Here is an 18718-nt window from a genome sequence, read left to right as displayed (position 1 = left end):
AGAATCATTCATTTGATTAAACACATTTATAATGAGCAAAATGATAATGATTACTTTAACATTAAAATAGAGAAAAGGAATTTTAAGACTTATTATGACTATATTTCCTGGGAACACATCTTCTGGTAGACTGCAGGTGTTCAGATGTTATGGTTTCCTCCCAGACTCGCTGGCGTTCAGGTCTTAATCTGTGGGTGAAAGTTCTCAGCGACCCAGCTTTGACCCAGCTGAGTCCAACACCACCTTTGTGACAGAAAACCCATATTTCCTCACGTTACACAGTTATATTCAAGATTTCATCAAAACAACCATTCTCTTTCGCAAACATAAAATTATTATTATTTTTTTCTGGCATGAAAAGTTCATATTTGATGATTTTTAAATCTTTCCCTTTCCTGACGTGATGTGACATCCCTCGCACAGATAACCACAAATTTGGTTTGCCCTTACAGTATCGGCGCTGAACCAAGTCCATCCCTATTGCTGTCTGAGATCTGAGTTTCTACCATTGCTGCACCTACTCAGGTGTACATTCTCACTGCTTCATCTTCATCTAAAGATCCAGAACTAATTCTTAACCCCACCACCAAAAGTTACTAAATCCTAATTTCCAGATAATAGCTTTTAAGTTAAGCAAAGATCTTGAAATGATTTCTTGACCATTTTTTAATTTAAAAAAAAGCTGGGGGTAAATGTCTGTAGACTAAATACGCTGACTAAAGTAGGACTTCTTTGATCTAGTCTTTTCTTTGGTTTTGTGGAGAGATCGATGTTGGTATGAAGCTCTCGGCGGTGATGGAGAATCCTCATAGTAAAAGGGGTTTGCCTCAGCGCTGCTCTCTCATCTGCCTCATTACCATCACACACACCTCTTGACATCTAAATAGCCCCCCACCCATGGCATGCAGGATATCAGAGCCATTTTTGTTTTCTCCCTTTGGGCAGGTTGCTGTGATTTTGCTTTAGAGTGCACGCTTCAAAGAAAAGATTTCAGACTTTAGACTAGACCTTATTAGACTGTCAAATGATCACAAAGATGCCAAATTAATGTCATTATGCTGATTATTACTTTAGCTTTTTTCTAGTAGAAAAGTAAGATCTGCTTCACCATAAATGCAAAATAAGACATGTCACATTTGCTTTGCAAAATTAGCTTTTTTGGGTATTTGATGGCCTGTGGGGGTACTCCGGGAGTATGGGGTACCAGGCCCTCTGATACGGGCTGTTAGGTCCCCGTATGACCGGTGTCAGCATGGTCCGCATTGCCGGCAGTTTGTCGGGCTCGTTCCCAGTGAGAGTTGGACTCCGCCAAGGCTGCCCTTTGTCACCGATTCTGTTCATCACCTTTATGGACAGGATTTCTAGGCGCAGCCAAGGTGTGGAGGGCATCTGTTTTGGTGGCCTGAGGATCAGGTCTCTGCTTTTTGCAGATGATGTGGTCCTGTTGGCTACATCAGAACGTGATCTTCAGCTTTCGCTGGAGCGGTTCGCAGCCGAGTGTGAAGCAGCTGGGGTGAAAATCAGCTCCTCTAAATCCGAGACTATGGTCTTCAGTCAGAAAAGGGTAGAACGCTTTCTCCACGTCTGGGACGAGGTCCTGCCCCAAGTGGAGAAGTTTAAGTATTGGGGTCTTGTTCACGAGTGAAGGAAAGATGGAGCGTGAGATCGATAGGCGGATTGGTGCTGCGTCTGCAGTGATGCGGGCGTTGTACCGGTCTGTCGTAGTGAAGAGAGAGCTGAGCCGGAAGGCAAAGCTCTCCATTTACCGGTCAATCTACGTTTCCCTCACTTATGGTCACGAGCTTTGGGTAGTGACCGAAAGATTGCGATTGTGAATATAAATTGCTGAAATTAGTTTTCTCCGCAGGGTGGCTGGGCTCTCCGTTAGAGATAGGGTGAGAAGCTCAGTCATCTGGGAGGGGCTCGGAGTAGATCTGCTGCTCCTCCACATCGAAAGAAGCCAGTTGAGGTGATTCGGGCATCTGGTTAGGATGCCTCCCGGACGCCTTCCTGGTGAGGTACTTCTGGGCACGTCCAGCCAGGAGAAGACCTAAAGGAAGACCCAGGATAAACTGGGCCTCTCTGCTTAGTCTTCTACCCCCGTTACGTGACCCCAGAAAAGTGGATGAAAATGGAAAGATTGATGGATGGATGGGTACTTGATGCATTAAAATAGTGACAACAGTTTGCCTAAAGTTTGCTATTGTATTATACAGTTGCATAATTTATGACCAGAGTTTTTAACTCAATTCATTTCAGTTCAGTTTATTTATATAGCACCAAATCAAGACAAGAGTCATCTCAAGGCACTTCACATAATAAACATTCCAATACAGTCCATTAAGCCAATCAGTAAAAAGTTTCCTACATAAGGAACGTAGCAGGTCGCTGACTAGTGTCAGTGACTTTACAGCAATACTCATTCTAAGCAAGCATGTGGTGACAGTGGAGAGGAAAACTCCTTCCCAACAGGAAGAACCCTCCAGAGGATCCTGGCTCAGTATAAGCAGCCATCCACCATGACTCACTGGGGATGGAGAAGACAGAGTAGACACACACACACACACACACACACACACTCGAGTTGTCAAAAAAATCAATACCTAGATATAAATCGATACTAAAAGTGGTATCTAAATTAGATATTCCATCCCTGTGGTATCGATATTATGGACTATTATACACAGCCTTCTTCAAGTACACCGACACGCACGACAGCCAGACGCCGTAAAGCAGCCTCCGCCTCCCAGACAAACAGAAGAAGAAGACGCTGCATGGCTACATTGCAATTTCCCACGCGAGTTGTCTCCGATCCAAGTTTTGTCTGCCAAATAAATAAACAAAAACATAAACAGCCTATTTGGGAGGCGCTTCACAGCCCAACTTAATTAGCATACCAAGTCCGACACGTAGTTGTATATTCACGCTTATGTGCTTAAAGGAAACTCCCGTTTATTGCAACCCGGACTTAATTTCTAGCATGCAGTACGTTTGTTTACTCACGCTGACAACTTTGGTGCTACTTGGATTCCCCGGGGTATTTAGATCCATCGGCGAATCGCCATCAGTGTATATCCATATAACGGGTGCGGACGGGCACCCATGGTGCAGCCTCGAAATAAGACATTATCTGCACCAAAGCATCTCAATGTCGAAGGGTTTTGTTAGGAATCATTAACATGAATCCCCTGTTCGTTTGGAGCGGGTCTGGGATTTCTAGGCGTAAACAGACTAGCCGCGGCTAATTAACCGGCGCTTTTCATGACGTCACTGCCGTGCGCCAGTCTGTTTTTATTAAGATTACCGGTAGATGTACCTTTGTCCTACAGTGGAGAAATTCGTTTTCTCCCTTTATTGACCAACAGAGTTGTTCAAAAGTACAGAACAAAACATATGGCATTACGTCTTATGACAAAAATGCACCTTAAACAGAGTTTAAGCAGCAAAACATCACTCTGCAAATAGTGTATATACAGTGAGACAATTCATGATTTAAAGTGTTAACTTTCGCCAGCTTTTGTATGCACGTTTTAAAAAATGCTGATACTTGAAAGGTTTAAGCACTTTACACACTTAATTCTTAACATTTAATTTTTGCAATATGAATTGAGGAATGTTATTTTTTGGATAAACTTGTTCAATAAATTGGTGTTTTTAAATAGTATCGAAATTGAGCATCGAGTTTTTTTCAAGTATCGAATCGAGTTTGAAATTTTAGTATCGTGACAACCCTAACACACACACACACGCACACACACACACACACACACACACACACACACACACACACACACACACACACACACACACACACACACACACACACACACACACACACACAACATTTATACCAAGTAGTGTTTCTATGGTTACATTGTGATTTCTTAGTAAGTATTCTATTTAGTAAGAGATAAACTTTATTGTTTCTATCCTAGTGATTCTATAGTAATTCAACAGGTAAACTAGTAGTAGCACATTCAAAGAAATTAAAATGTTATCATGAGGAGAGGGGGAATGTTTAAGTGGTTAGAAGCAGTGTGCTAGCCGATGGCCCCGCCCATGAGGCTAGTGAAAACACGTACCAGGTGTGATCTTGTGGAAGGATTTTCCCATTTCATGTCCTACAAATACACCTGAAGAAAGAAAAAAACCCACATTTTTACATTAAAAAAAAGATACTTCGTCCCTCCAGAAAAATAATATTTGCAGCAATTGTGCGACCAGAGGTTTGTTTTTAATGTGACTTCTTATCTCATCACAAGGTGAGTCATGGTGAAATAGGAGATGGGAACTTGTGACAAGCTTCTCCGGTCATTGTTTTAGAATTCCAAGAAAGGTGTGCATGGGCGGAAAACCAGGAGTGTTTTGGGGGTTGCCGTGGATGTACTGATAATGTGTGTGTGTGTGTGTGTGTGTGTGTGTGTGTGTGTGTGTGTGTGTGTGTGTGTGTGTGTGTGTGTGTGTGTGCCTGGATCTGTGCTCAGAGGTGTGTTTTAAAAGTACATGTAACTGAGAAGAATTTAGCTTAGAGCCTTGCCACCATGCACTGTACCCAATAACAGTTTTAACATAAGGGCTCTGTGACAAGTGAGACTCAACGTTAGGCTTTGATGCACATGAGACTGTATTTGATATGTTACCATTATGCTGCTTCTCAAATGCATGATGGGGGTGTGTGAAAGCAGTTCAGTGGGAATGAAGTGGGCAAACCCGTCCACAGCCCGGCATTCAGACTGGTGGCACTCAGGTGCTGTTTGAGGCTCATGATGGGCGTGAGTCCAAGCTGTTGTGATGAGTTGCTGCAGGTACTCTGAAACCTGAAAAGCACACATGATGGAGGCACGAACGAGGACAACTTTCTTTTTGTTTTGTTACATTAGAAAACAAAGTTATTGATTCTTAAATGGTTGTCTGTCATCTGTCAAGATAAAGAGTAGGCGAGAGTATGGTGGTGTGTTTTTGTCCAGGAAACTCCTCCCTATCCTCTGCTGATGTGTCTTTTGACTGCAAACCCTCTTTTCTCAGCTATAGTCCTGTCCTTTGGAGTTTGACAGACAGAAAGGTGGATAGGCTGGAGGTCACAGAGGTTACTCATTCCCCTTTTGTGTTTGAGAGAGGGATGCTGAAGTGCTGTATGCTTGTCTATCTGTGTTAAAAATCACTGATAAGAGCTTGCAGAGGTCAGACCAAGCTAAATGTTGTGAGTGTCTGTATGTGCATGCTCATGCATGTGCGTGTGGGGGGTTAGGAACAAGGACTACAAGTGTGTCACCATTCACCTCAAACACAAAGTTTCTGTTATTCTCTGAGCCTCTCAGCTTCATCCATGTTCAACTGGCCATGGAATCATAGCGTCAGCTAAATCAGAGTTAGCTGTCTCTTTTATTTATTTTATTTTTTTACCGTGTCTTGTCTGGCTGTGAAGCGAACAGAATTGATGTCTGAATGCTGGTAACAAGCCTTATAGATTTACTGTCAGGTGGAGCATCAAAGCGTCTGCTTTTAATGTCACGCCTGATACTTAAAACTTTATTGTTGTTGTTTTTGAATGCTTGTAATTCCGACCAGACACAGAGACAGAGGTGAAAGAGAAAGGAAGAGAGAAAAGATGGGGGGGGGGGTTCCACAAAAATAAACAATAATGAACAAGAGTCTGCTTCTAGACCTGCAGAAAGAGAGAAGAAAAAAAAACAAAAAACAAAAAAAAGGGACACAACAACAATACAACAAGATCAAGCTATCACTGCGTCAACTTGATGAAGAAATATAAAATCAACATTGTTTAACTGAAGAATCACACGATAATAAATCACAGTGCATTAAGTGCCCACCATAGTCTTAAGACCTGTGTTGAACGTGCCCAAGTCCATACTTATGAGAGCACCATGTGAGCACCTGTGTGTGTACATGCGCTTGTTTATGTAAAGTTTCTCTATAGGAGCATCCAACAGAGAGTGTGAGGAGCCACAGATCTGCCCCCTAAAGATGTGTAGGAAACGGAGGGAGCTCCAAGTCCCAGAGATCCAGGTGCTGCCCCAGAACACAGGAACTCCAGGGAAACTGCGACCAGAAAAGCCCCCACTCCCCTCGAGAGGCGCAGAGGATCGCCCCGGGGGCCACAACCAGCAGCCGGCAGAGTCCCGGGAGATGTTGGCAGCAAGCCCGCAGGCCCACATCCCCTAGCCGGCCGAGCCCGGGACCCAGGGGCAACCACCCCCGCCGGGGACCCAGCAGAGCCCAGGGACCCAGACCCCACCAGACAGCCACAGGGATTGGTCAGGCAGATGCCAAAAATCTTAAACTCCCTGACCCGGGAGCCTCGACCCAGGCAGACCAAGACACCGCACTCCACACCAGGTGTGGCAGGGAGAGGGGAGACGAAGATCTATATCATCAAAAGAAATCCCAGGAGAAGGGAGGAGTCAAAGGCCCCACCTGACGTATACAGTCATACACAAACACAGTCACACACTCCCTCCCTCATGCTCACACATACACACCCTATTCACTCTGAAAATCAGTGGAAAAAAAGAGCTAGCGGTCTCTCAGATGGTGTGCTTGTTAAGATTTTTGTCAAAATGGCATAAGAGGTTAAAAAGGGCCTCATGTGGAGGAAATAACCGCCAAACTTGATACATCTTGAATTAACTGTGATTAATCATGTTACTTGTAAAGTTGAGTCTAGTTTGACTAGTCACGCCCACGCCTGACTAGGACATGCATGACAACGAGGCTAAAAGCAACACGTTGTGTTTCATTTAAAGTATTTTAAAAACCCAGAATGCATCAGTTTTTTTTATTCAAAATTAAGAAAGAAGCAGGACTAAAATGCTATTGGTGGGCTCCAAGTTCAAAACCTCTGCGCACAAAGAAAGACCCATCTCACATTTGCCCAGAAACTGTTCTGATGATCTCTAAGACTTGTGGGAAAATTGACTTTAGAATTTTGTCGACCGATGTCACAAAAGTGGATGTCCTGTTACATCTGGAGTAAAATCAACAAGCAATTCAGAAAAATGACATCATAGCAACAGTCAAACATGGTGGTGGTAGTGTGATGGTCTGGAGGTGTTTTTTTCTGCTTCAGGATCTGGACAACATGCTGTTATTGCTGGAGCCATGCTCCGACCTTTGACCCTAAACAACTTGTTTAAACTGGTAAACCATCCAATGTGGATAAATGAAACAATTCTGTAAAAGAGAGTGGGACAAAATCCAACTCATTACCTAATGCTTGATCTGTAAGAGTGGAATACACGTAGTTTTCTTTTTCAGACATTTCTGGAAAAAAATAGATCATAATGCATGGGAATGTCATTGGGATACATCTTTTATAGTGACTTCAAATGTACAGCAGCTAGTTCTCTAGTCCCATCCATCTGCAGGAGTCCAGCATGTCAGCTGGAGCTGAGCAGCATCCAGGAACCCAAATGAAACATTTCCAAAGATAAAGATGCAAGTTGCTAATTTCTTAGAGGAGCTTAAAGGTGTGGAACTCTGAAAACCCATTTTTAATGATTATTCCTGATTATAATCGACCACTCTGAGTCTTTAATGCAGGCTGAAAATGAAATTAGTCTCCTACACCTATCTCCTGCATTAGCTTCTGATGGTAGATTGTGAAACGCAAGGATTTGAAAATCCTGACAGATCTATGTCACACTGTCACTTAAGATTCATGGACTCACCCATCTTGACTCGCGACGAGAAAGGCTGTTGTTGGTTTAGTGTCCAGGAAACAGCAGAGAACATCCCGACTATTAGGAGCTAACAGTTAGCATTAGCAACACCGCCACACAGAAAAACTCCTCCAGGCTTGTGCAATTTGTGAAGATAAAACATCAACTTTGCAAGTCAGTGTTAGAGTTGCGTTGCTTTTATCCAATCAAAAGCCAGATGTCCAAATATCAGGAAATAAGACTCCAAACCCTGCTGTCTTGTGCCTCTGTCTTCAGCAGCAGACTCGTCGGAGCTGATCCAAACGTTTCTGGGCATTTTTTACCCCGAGTGCAGCGTGCAAGGTATTCATTCCTACCAAAGACGACTGCAAATGTATCGATTAAACGAGTGAACCACACCTTTAAAATTTTGCACAACTTTAAACTTAAATGAAAGATTTGCCACATAAATTAACCAGAGTGTTCTACTTCCTGATTATAAACCAGGAATGCAGTTATGGAAGAATTCCCAGTGTTGCCGCTATAGATAACTGCAAAATTGCCCTCATACCCTTCCTAACTGCAACATTTGACCCTTGACCTGCTCCATAATTTGTCGAGGCTTGTTGACGTGTGAGCCAAGTCTTTATCAGTCTCGTTTCCAACTTTTTCCTGTGAATTTTCTTTCCCTCTCTCTCTGAGGCCCACCAGGGGAGATGGTGTGACAGCCCAGTGTCCACTTTCAAAGGCTCATTTCCTTGTGTTGTTCTTGGGGTTTTTTAGATGGACCGTGAAGGCCTGAGAGGCATCCATGCGAAACCAAGTCCCTTTCACATTCCCACAAGACACAGCAGGGGGGGGGGGGTTCTGGTTTTATTTGGGCTCGTCACACCTCTGTGTGCAGTGTCAGTGAAGTTCATGTTGCTCCATTTAGGTTCTTCTTAAATTTACTCTAATAATAAAATTAATCCTGCATGTTGTAAATAGTTTTTACAAATGTTTCGCTGTGTAAATTAGTATGGAATTGGGTTAAGTGGGATTATTTTTATGGGTGGGTCTCATTCATGAAACTGCACAGCCCTGACAATGGAGGAGCATTCTAAATGCAGGTGCTTCATGATGATGTATGAGAGGCTGATCCATTATTTCTGTCTGATTACTGCACAACACAAACACACATTTGTTGGATCGGACCACACACACACACACACACACACACACACACAAGCGCGCGCGCGTGCGCGCGCGCTTGTGTGTATGCATAGCTGTTACACTCTCCAGTGCCCAGTGGGGCATTTACATATTCATGTATATGGATCAGAAAGTCTAGGACCTCTGGAAATTTCCTTGTTGGACAAATGGACACACTGACAGCTGAAAATGTGTGTGTGCATGCATGTGTGTGTGAGAGATTGCTTCCTTTTTAAAGGCATTACCCAAAAACAAAACACTGATCTTGTTGCCAGAATTTAATCGTAAGATCATGTTGGGTCAACAGAGATGGAATTAAAACCGTTTTGGTTAAATCCCGAGAAAACATTGTAAAATCTCTTAAGATTACTTGAGATGTCATTGAATGACTCAGAGTTTGTGTTGTGAATGCTTCTCAGCTACTACCGCTCTAAATCTAATCTCCGCTTTTGTAAAGATTTAAAGTGTAATTGATCCTATTTTATTGCACTTCTTGACATTTCTATTGGATAATTAGAAAAAAGTGATCACACCACATAGCAACAGGTTCGTTGTCTAAATCAAAAAATCCTCTTTCTCTTGTCAGAATGTCAGTCAGCTAAGGCCCTGGAGGTTCTCACAGCCCGCTGCCAGGGGAAGAAGAGCTGCATGGTTCGAGCCTCCAGCAGGGAATTTGGAGATCCGTGTTACGCTGGTACCAGGAAGTACCTGAGTGTGATCTTCACTTGTGGTAAGTCACAGCTCACCTCTTCAAGGGGTGTTCGTCCTCCGCCCACCAGGGGGGGACATTCCACTACTTATCAGATGTTGTTTATTTCAAAATGAGTTTTTTTGTTGTTGTGGCTTTACATTTTCTGCTGGTTTTTAACTGTCTTGTGAAACAAACATTTTAGTGGGGAAAAATACCTCTCGGACAATTCTCTTTGCATTGTTAGTTTTTTTTTTAACGTAAGTGTGGAGAAGAACTTTGCTAACTTATTCCAAATGGTTGCTGTTATGTCTCCTGCTTTAACTTTAACTGGTGCTTGAGGCGCTAGCAGCGCATGTGTGTGAGTGTGTTTGTGTGTGTGTGTGTGTCAGAGTTAACTTTGAGGGGATTTGAAGCAGAAAAGGGAAGCCCGTTATTTCTCCTAATCTGTATTTCTAAAGTTATAATACAGATTAGGAGAAATAACGGGCTTCCCTTTTCTGCTTCAAATCCCCTCAAAGTTAACTCTGACACACACACACACACACATGCGCTGCTAGCGCCTCAAGCACCAGGAATCGATCAGTCAGCTCAGTCAATGTTTGCCCAGAAACCCAAAATTAGCCCGCTGCGAGTGGAATTTTTGAGTTCGAATTTTAAGGACCACACTTTATTTTATATTTAACTCTTCCTTTCAGGCTTAAAAATCACTCTTGGACTTTTTAGGCCCGTGGAGTTTCCGCTTCAGTCTGTGCTTTGGTTTAAACTATACAGTAGATTCATTATGGTGTGATCCCAGTGTGCAGTGTGTTCAGTATCAGATAGGATGCATAAAGACTTTATCTTAATAGTGTGCCATCCCTGACAAACACACACTCACACAGAGCTGTGTTTATGCAGTCGTTTGTTACGGACGTCTGTCTGACCTTCCTTATCTGTCACTGATAACTCGGCGTACGGCAGCTCTGGTGTTGTGGAAGCTTTTGTGAGCCGGAGTGGAGAGAGGAAGGATGTGTGGTGGTAACAGAACCAGAACTGTTTGGATAGTTGGGTCTGTGAATGTGCTGCATGCCGAGGGTTAGGAAATGGGGTAAAACGCGGTGGGAATTCAGAGGTTTGAATGGGATCTGCTGCGGGTTGCTGCAGGCTCGCAGAGAGTGGTAATTTCAGGGATCCTCTTTCATCGGTGGTTGGGGGTAAATGCGAGGCATGGAGCCTGGCTGTCCACTCTGGGTTGGTAATATTTATGAGCATGTATTTATGTGGTTGTCTTTACCATGTTTTGTTCCATCCGGTGCCTCACGCAGACGGACTACAAGCACGAGATTTAAATGTCTAAATAATGACTTTTGAACCTATTGATCTGAGTAACCTGACGTGTGTGTGGTGTGTGTGTGTGTGTGTGTGTGTGTGTGTGTGTGTGTGTGTGTGTGTGTGTGTGTGTGTGTGTGTGTGTGTGTGTGTGTGTGTGTGTGTGTGTGTGTGTGTGCGTGCATATTTATTCAAACGTCTCTGAGCATCAAACACTGGAGCTTTTGAGTTTGATTCATGACACAGACTCGTTATCAGCCTCAACTTGCCTGTGATTTCTGAAGCTACCAGCTGCAGAGCTTCAGCTGCTTCCCCACACAGCCCCAGGGACGGAGTCGTTCCTCAGAGTTAACACAGAGCTAAATGACCTGGAACTCACCAGCAGCCTCCTAGTAGATTAAACACACACTCCACACAGCCACCTCTTATGAGGCTTTGTTTGCATCGACGTTTTTGGTCTGTCAAAAGACTTCAGTAGTGGAATAAATACTAGAAGTTGGCATTGTTGTGTGGAAAATGCATCTTAAACAGTGTGTTGATGTCTATTTATAACATCAGCTGAAATTTCATAGAATTTGAGCATGCGTGTGTGTGCTGTTAATATGATTTATGACTAACTATCCTTACTGATAAGATTAAATCTAGAAGAATCCATCTCTTCCTACCTGAATCAGGCTTCTCAATCATGAAGAACATTTCCTTTTTCCTCCCCTGAGAAGCATTAATACCTTGGACTTTATATCACCCTCCTCCGTAGGGTGGCCGGGCTCAGCCTTAGAGATAGGGTGAGGAGCTCGGACATTCAGGAGGGACTCGGAGTAGTGGGCATCTGGTCGGGATGCCTCCTGGACGCCTCCCTGGGGAGGTGTTTCGGGCATGTCCTGCCGGCAGGAAGCCCCCGGGTCGACCCAGGACACGTTGGAGAGGTTACATTTCCAATCTGGTCCGGGAACGCCTTGGGGTCCGACCGGAGGAGCTGGTGGAGGTGGCCGGGGAGAGGACGGTCTGGAGCTCCCTCATAAGACTTTACATCAGGTCTGTTCTCAGTGTGTGTGTGTGTGGGGGGGGGTGGGGGGGGGTGGGGGGGGGGACTCAGCGCAACATGTGACCCATACATTTCCAATGGGATAATAAGCATCATTTCCATCCAATCCTTTTATCTTTTTATTATACTAATTTTGCTGAGCCTGCACTTTACATCAAATCTGAAACCTCAGATCTCCAGAGCATTCTCATCTTGTTTATAGGTTTTTGTGTACTTTCCAGACATGCTATACAAAGTTCATCTGCTGTGGATTTAATGGACGTGGCTTAGCTGGCCTAAAGGGAGACAAAGATGGAGCTCAGAATTGTGTGCGTTTTAAAGCAGAAACACATACTGTAAAATCAAAATAATACATGATCTATCACACACACACACACACACACACACACACACACACACACACACACACACGCGTGTCAGCAGAAGAGACTGCGGGGAAGATGTTTATCTTGGCCCTGTTGGATGTGGCTGCTGTCCAGCCAGGAAGGCAGCGGGTGCTGCTGGGAATCATCATTCCCTCGTTGTCCTCTAGCTGTGGACATGTACCCTCCACATAACACACAACTGGGACATCACACACATTTTCACACAGTTGTCCAACAAAACTGAACTTTGGGTTCTAATCAGGGTTTTTGTCCCCCTGGAATTGGAACAGATGTGGACACAATTTATATGTTAAGAACAGGAATTTAAAGTAAAACAGGCTGGAATATTTACACCTTTTATAGGTGTTTATTTTTTTTTTACAAAAACAAATCAAATTTAGGAAAGTTTAATTTATAGTATTCCAATTGTTTTTAAAGAAGAAAAAGGGTTGCAACAAAATGGTTCAAACATCATTACTGGTAATTTTTTAATTGTGGGGTAACTTTTCTCTATTGATACAACTAGTCAATGAGCTTGTGAGATGATATTTTTAACACTATTTTTTTAAATGCTTTAAGTAAAAAATTTGCTAATAAAACAGAAATCCACACTTTTGTCCTCACATAGGACACAGATATTCTCTGGCAAAAAGTAAAACTTTCAATATTTGACTTTTCATATTTCAAAGGGAAAATAAAAACGTCATCAGAGCCCAAAATGAACATGACGAATGTTCAAGTAGCCCCTTTATTCTTCTTGCTACCTGCTCTTTCTTCTTTAGGTTGGAGCAGTTGGCGCTTGTTAGGATCTGATCAAGGTGCAACTAAGGCCCTGTCCACACGTAGCCGGGGATCTGCCAAAACGTAGATATTTTTCTACGTTTTGGCCTGTCATCCACACGAAAACGGATCTTTTTAAAAACTCCGGCCAAAGTGAGGATCTGCGTTTTCTCCGTTTTGGGTGTCTGCGTATGGACAGACAAAACCGGAGTTTTAAGGTCCGCAACGTCACTTTCCGCGACAAAAAATGCTGACATCACGTGTGCGACCTGTGTTTACACTAGCCGACAGCATGGATGCCCTCAGAGCTGCGCTCGCTTTATCAATTGTCCAAGCGCTTTTTGCTTGTTTGTTTTTGCAAGTGGAATTACTGCTCCTTGCGGAAGACCACAGACGAAGGACAAGGTTAAGAACGGGGGAAGTACTGCCGCCTACAGGTCTGGCATGTCCTTAACAACGTATTTATCTGGGTACGTGTGGACAGAGTTATTTTTTAAAACGCGTGATGTGGATGCAAGTTTTTGGAGGGGCGGATATTCGTTTTTAAAAAACCCCGGCTACGTGTGGACTAGGCCTGAAAGACACGGCAGGGACCAAAGTTGATGAATAATTAAGATTTTCTGTGAGTGAGCTGCAGGTCCTAATGGATAAAAAACAAAGTAGCTTCCAGATTTTTTAAAAGTTGGACTGATATGCTCCATGAATCAAAAATAGCCTTTTGTCTGATACAGTTGAGATCAGTTTGAGATGTTCTGCTGAAAAAAATGAGATTTTCACATAAATGTGAGTTTGACGACTGGTGTAGCAGAAATTGGCTCATGCTAATAGCATTTCTGCATCAAAGCTGTAATGAGAACTACAGAAATGCTGCTGCTCTGAAACAAAACATGCGACCTGGACAGACTTGCTTATGCTGTTCACCTGCAGAAGGTAAACATTTATAACAAGTTAAGCATCGTTTTTGCTGGTCTGTTGAAGGGAATGGAGGGCATGGAGAGATGTTTTCAGTGATTTCATGGTTAGTTTAACGCTTTGCCAGCATGTCTCACTGACCTGCATCATCTGGAATCTGCTGGTTCTGGACAGGACCTGTTCAGTCACACCTAACCTAATGGTTCGTCCTGGTTTTAATGGGTGCACACTCTGGAATTTAATAAGCAATGTGGTTATATGTTGCAGATAAAAATAAATACCTGGTCAGTGTGATCACAGAAATTCTGTTTGAGATTTATTAGAATAAAAGTAAGGTGTTAGAATCTGCTTTGGGGTGTTCTGGGACTTTTCAGTCAACTTAAGTTGCATTTTTTTCCATCACAGCCGTGTTGTCTTGCTGTTTTTCCTCTATGTGTGCTGATGGTGCACAGTGTTTCTATTTTTAACCACAGCATGACTAATACGGGTTAAAGACTTTCTCTGAGTTCAGTGCTTTGTATCTGAAATTAGTCATCTCCAGTATCTGAGTAACAGGAAACAAAACAACTGAATGTGTCCCGAACAGAAATGTTTCTTTAAACGTTGATTTGAAGAGGAAATTGTGTAAATAAACCTGTATGAATATCTCAGTGTCCTGAGGCACGAGGCATTAGTAACTTTGACAGAAAACACACAAAAGTGTGAGAAAATCAACTACATGTTTATTATCCTGCTGTTAACCGCTTAAACATTCTCCCTCTCCTGATAATAATAGTTTACTCTCTTTGACGTGGAATGTGCTGTTGAATTAATTATAGATTCACTAAGATAAAGATCATAAAGTTTTCCTCTTACTAAATAGAATATTCAGAGGGGGTTGATGTCACAAAACAGCAGCCTCGCCTCTGTCAGACTGCCTCAGGGCGGCTGTGGCTACATAGTAGTTCACCATCACCAGCAGTGTGAATGTGAGCATGTGTGAATAACGGGAAGCGCTTTGGATGCCTTGAAAATTGCTATATACTATAAATCCAATCCAATATTATTATTATTGTTATTTAAAATGCAAAGTAAGCAAACCTCTGGTCAAGGCTTTGTCATTTCCAGAACATTTGTATTGTTTTCATGTCCTCTGCTCTCCGCTGTGATCCGTCGTTTGGGTTTGAGGGCGTTGAATCCGACAGAGGGGGCAGAGTAATGCCTTCCAGTCGGGGGCTGGCTTCAGTTTTCTGCAGTGGATGAAGAGAGAAGGGGAGAGAAATTATGAGGGACGTGTGTGTGTGTGTGTGTGTGTGTGTGTGTGTGTGTGTGTGTGTGTGTGTGTGTGTGTGTGTGTGTGTGTGTGTGTGTATGTGTGTGTGTGTGTGTGTGTAAGGGCCTTTCTAGGGGGCTGGGAGCCAGTGAGGAATTTGGAATTGGAATTTTTCTGTACTTGTACAAAGACACATGCAGCATCTCTGTGGATCTGGAGTTAAAGAGGCCCACAGATGGAGAATTTATAGTTTCTCTCACCAAACCCAGCATCGGCTTTCAAAACAAACTCAACCAGCTTAGATTTCAGTTCACAAAGTGAGAGAGTTACATTTCATACCCAAAGGTCTATCTGAAGCAGGTTCAGAGCATTAAAAAGTAACCATTAATTATGCATTTATTGTTATTAGTGCTGATAAGTGTATGTGTTTAGGGTTTGATCTGATTAGTTTAATATATGCTAAGTGGATGAGGCATAAAGAAATGGACTGAGTGTTGTATCAAAAATGCAACGGAGTATTTTAAAAGTGATTACTAAATGAATTTGTGTCACACAGACCTAATCTGGTCAATTTCATCTTCATCCAAAGTCTGAAAACTCTGCATTTTGTGTACATAACCACATTTTTATGATTTGATTCAATAGAAAAGTTAGTGATATCACATTCTAATCTCTGCAGGAAGTGCACACAGGCTGCTATAGACCAGCTGCATTTTAGCTAAAAATGTCCTCTTCAAACCAGGAAGTAACAAGAGTTGTGGTTACCACGGTAACCATTTATAAACCACTGGAAGTAGCTTTAACATTTCTTTTGACCATTTTTGTAGTAATAACAATTAACATTTTATTTTTGGTTAGAAATAACAAAGTTTATCTTGTTCTTCTTCTTCATTCTTCTTCTTCTTCTTCTTCAGATCTGCTATAAAACATGGCTTTAACGTTAAGCAACCCTACAAGTTATCATCTTATCTTCCACCAATGCAGTGTACCTTCACTAATGTGCAGCTTGGAGAACAACATTCCCAGATTCCCAGTCCAAACTGAATGAAATTCCCAACCTCTCCTTGCTTTGCGTCTCTTTCTGTCTCACTCTCACATCCCCCTCCCTGCCTCGCTCGGTCCCTCCCCTTTGTGATTCTGACTGCTCACTCCCAGCAGTGGAGGTGGACGCCACACATGTCCCATTTCCCTCTCTGTGCCCCCCCCCTCTCTCTCTCTCTCTCTCTCTCTCTCTCTCTCTCTCTCTCTCTCTCTCTCTCTCTCTCTCTCTCTCTCTCTCTCTCTCCCTCTATGCTGTCACATTCCAGTTGTTTAAAGCCGAGCTTAACTTTCTCTCACTGAGAGAGGGAAGGAAGGGAGAAGCAGAGAATCAAAAAGGAAACTCTCTTTCTACTTCATTTGGTTTAAAAGGGGGAGTCATCTGAAAGGAGCGTAACTTCTTAAAGGGGCAATTTTTTATTTTTTTGGCCTCCCACCCCTCCTTGTGTTTCCTCATGTGGGCCGTGCTCTCTGATTCTGGTTAGACCCACAGCAGACTTTTCACGTCAGCTTCTGCTGTTCCAGCAAAAGAGAGAGCAGAAGGAGTGTTTGACAAGTCGGAGAGCCACACGCGCCCCCTCTGAGCGGAAGAAGTGAGTGAACCCTGGGGGAGTTTCTCTTCAGCGATGTGTGTGTAAGTGTCACCTCTGCTTCTGCCTGAACACACTGCTGGATGTCTCACCTCCCTGAATGCATCTGCTTTAAAATCTGTTCAGCTTCACTAGAAAGCTCCTTTTTTTATATACATTTCACATTTTCCTTAAGTGTTTATTTTATTTAGGAGTTTTGTGTGACCATTTTTGTTGGAAAGCTTTATTATAAAGGGGATACTGTCACCATTTGTCACGGAAAATGTAAATTTACAATGTGACGCTGTATGTGCTCAGATGGAGGTAAACGCTGGAGTTTGATTCATGAATAAGACCCAACTTTAAAAGGCTCCATCAGTGCTGCTGTCTTTGTGTGAGCAGCAATAAAGCTCTTGTTTGTATGTTTTTCCATGTGACCATACATGGTCAGCAATTCTTATGAACCAGCTCTTTCTAGCAGGAGTGTAGCTCTGCTGCAGCGGACCACAGGGTGCAGAACACCATAAAGCAACTCACTCATAGAGCTGAACAACAAATAGTCATTTTATTATGTAGAACAAACATCTACTGGAAACTTTTATTTAGTATTAGATCAGTTTGTGTTGATTTTTGCAAAAGACAGGAATTCAAAAGCTGTTTTGAACACATTTGTGTGTGAGCGCGTGTGTGTAGTAAATGCATGCTTGAACATAAGCCACGAGTGTGTCATCGATGGCGCATGAAGAGTGAATATTTATTCATTTGTCTTTAACATTGCATGATTAAAACCGAGGTTTCTGGCCTTAAAGCTGCTATAGTGAATCTAACAAGCTAGGTCTAGAGCACTCACCCCTCCCCTCAGGTATCTTCCCTGTGACGCTTCTGCAGGAACCAGAGCCCCGCGATGCCAGTCCAAACGAGATCACGCTAAACACCAGTCACTGTTTTCCAGGTCCTAACGTCTTTTGTTGTCTGTAACTTCAAAAGGTGATTTTTCTTTTTGGGACTCTGGTTTGTTCTAAAGTAGAAGTGGTAGCAGCAGGCTGTTTCTCCTGCTCTGATATAATTGAGCGGAGAACCGCTCACACCAGTGGTGTTCTGTAAATAAATATGTGAGTGCGTAATGAGTGGAGGACCAAGGGAAGTACGGCACTTCAGCGAGACCGACAACCGCATGATCTAATAGATGGTTTTGGTCCAAAACTTGTTATTGGTGGAGATTTGTTGGCAAATGCGAGAGAACCACTTCTTATTCATTATATTTAGCTTTTTTTTTATCTCTACAATCAATTTTTAGCTATGCTACGTTAAGAAGCATAAAAATGTTTTTAGCTCATTTATTTTCCAAATTTGCCATTGCTGCTATTTTAGATGAATTAAAACACTTTAGGGTAGAAAACCAAAGATTTTGATTTTTTATAAATCCAATCCAAATAACCAAAGATGCAACAAAAGACCTAATAGACTCAGGTGAACCCCGTCGCCATTTGTTTTAATTGTTAGATATTTGCCAATAGACATTTTGTCCTACTTATTTTACCACTCGTCACACTTGGGCGTGAAGTATTTACAACGATAAAAGCTAAGTTCAGCACCCAGCTGTTTATTTAGCCACTCTGTGTCCCTCCGGCTCGTGTTTTAACTCCCATTCGGACTCCGGGCCAGAGAATCCCACTCAGCGGACAACGACGCTCTCAGTTCTGCACCTAAATGTGACAACATTGTTTGGATTTCTTCCAAATGGTCTGTGTGTTTACAGCACGCTGCAAACAAATGCAGACTGGAGGTAAACCGGAGGTGTGGATCCACACACAGCCAGGATTCCCTCCACCAAAGCACAGCCATTCCCCCATTTTGCAGCATCGGCCCGGTCCCTCCCAAACCACAAGAGACTCTTTGTTTGTAATTT

At 42.9% G+C, this 18718-nt stretch overlaps 1 protein-coding gene across 3 annotated transcripts in view; it reads left to right on the top strand.

Annotated features, from left to right (window-relative positions):
* LOC107377641 (protein eva-1 homolog A) overlaps positions 1-18718 on the top strand; it is a 97790-nt gene that overhangs the window by 35567 nt on the left and 43505 nt on the right. Inside the window, exon 5 of one of the 3 annotated variants that reach the window (XM_015947391.3) lies at positions 9436-9579. In XM_015947391.3, the coding sequence (XP_015802877.3) occupies positions 9436-9579 (144 nt within the window). Of the gene's footprint in view, positions 1-9435; positions 9580-16468; positions 16875-18718 lie in introns of those variants that run through there. The other 2 variants (XM_070543461.1, XM_054747977.2) reach the window with 2 other exon arrangements.

The sequence above is a fragment of the Nothobranchius furzeri genome, chromosome 2 (assembly GCF_043380555.1).
Source record: "Nothobranchius furzeri strain GRZ-AD chromosome 2, NfurGRZ-RIMD1, whole genome shotgun sequence".
Classification (NCBI taxonomy): Eukaryota; Metazoa; Chordata; class Actinopteri; order Cyprinodontiformes; family Nothobranchiidae; genus Nothobranchius; species Nothobranchius furzeri.
Note: the sequence above shows the minus strand (reverse complement) of the source record. Positions and strands in the feature narration are given on the sequence as shown.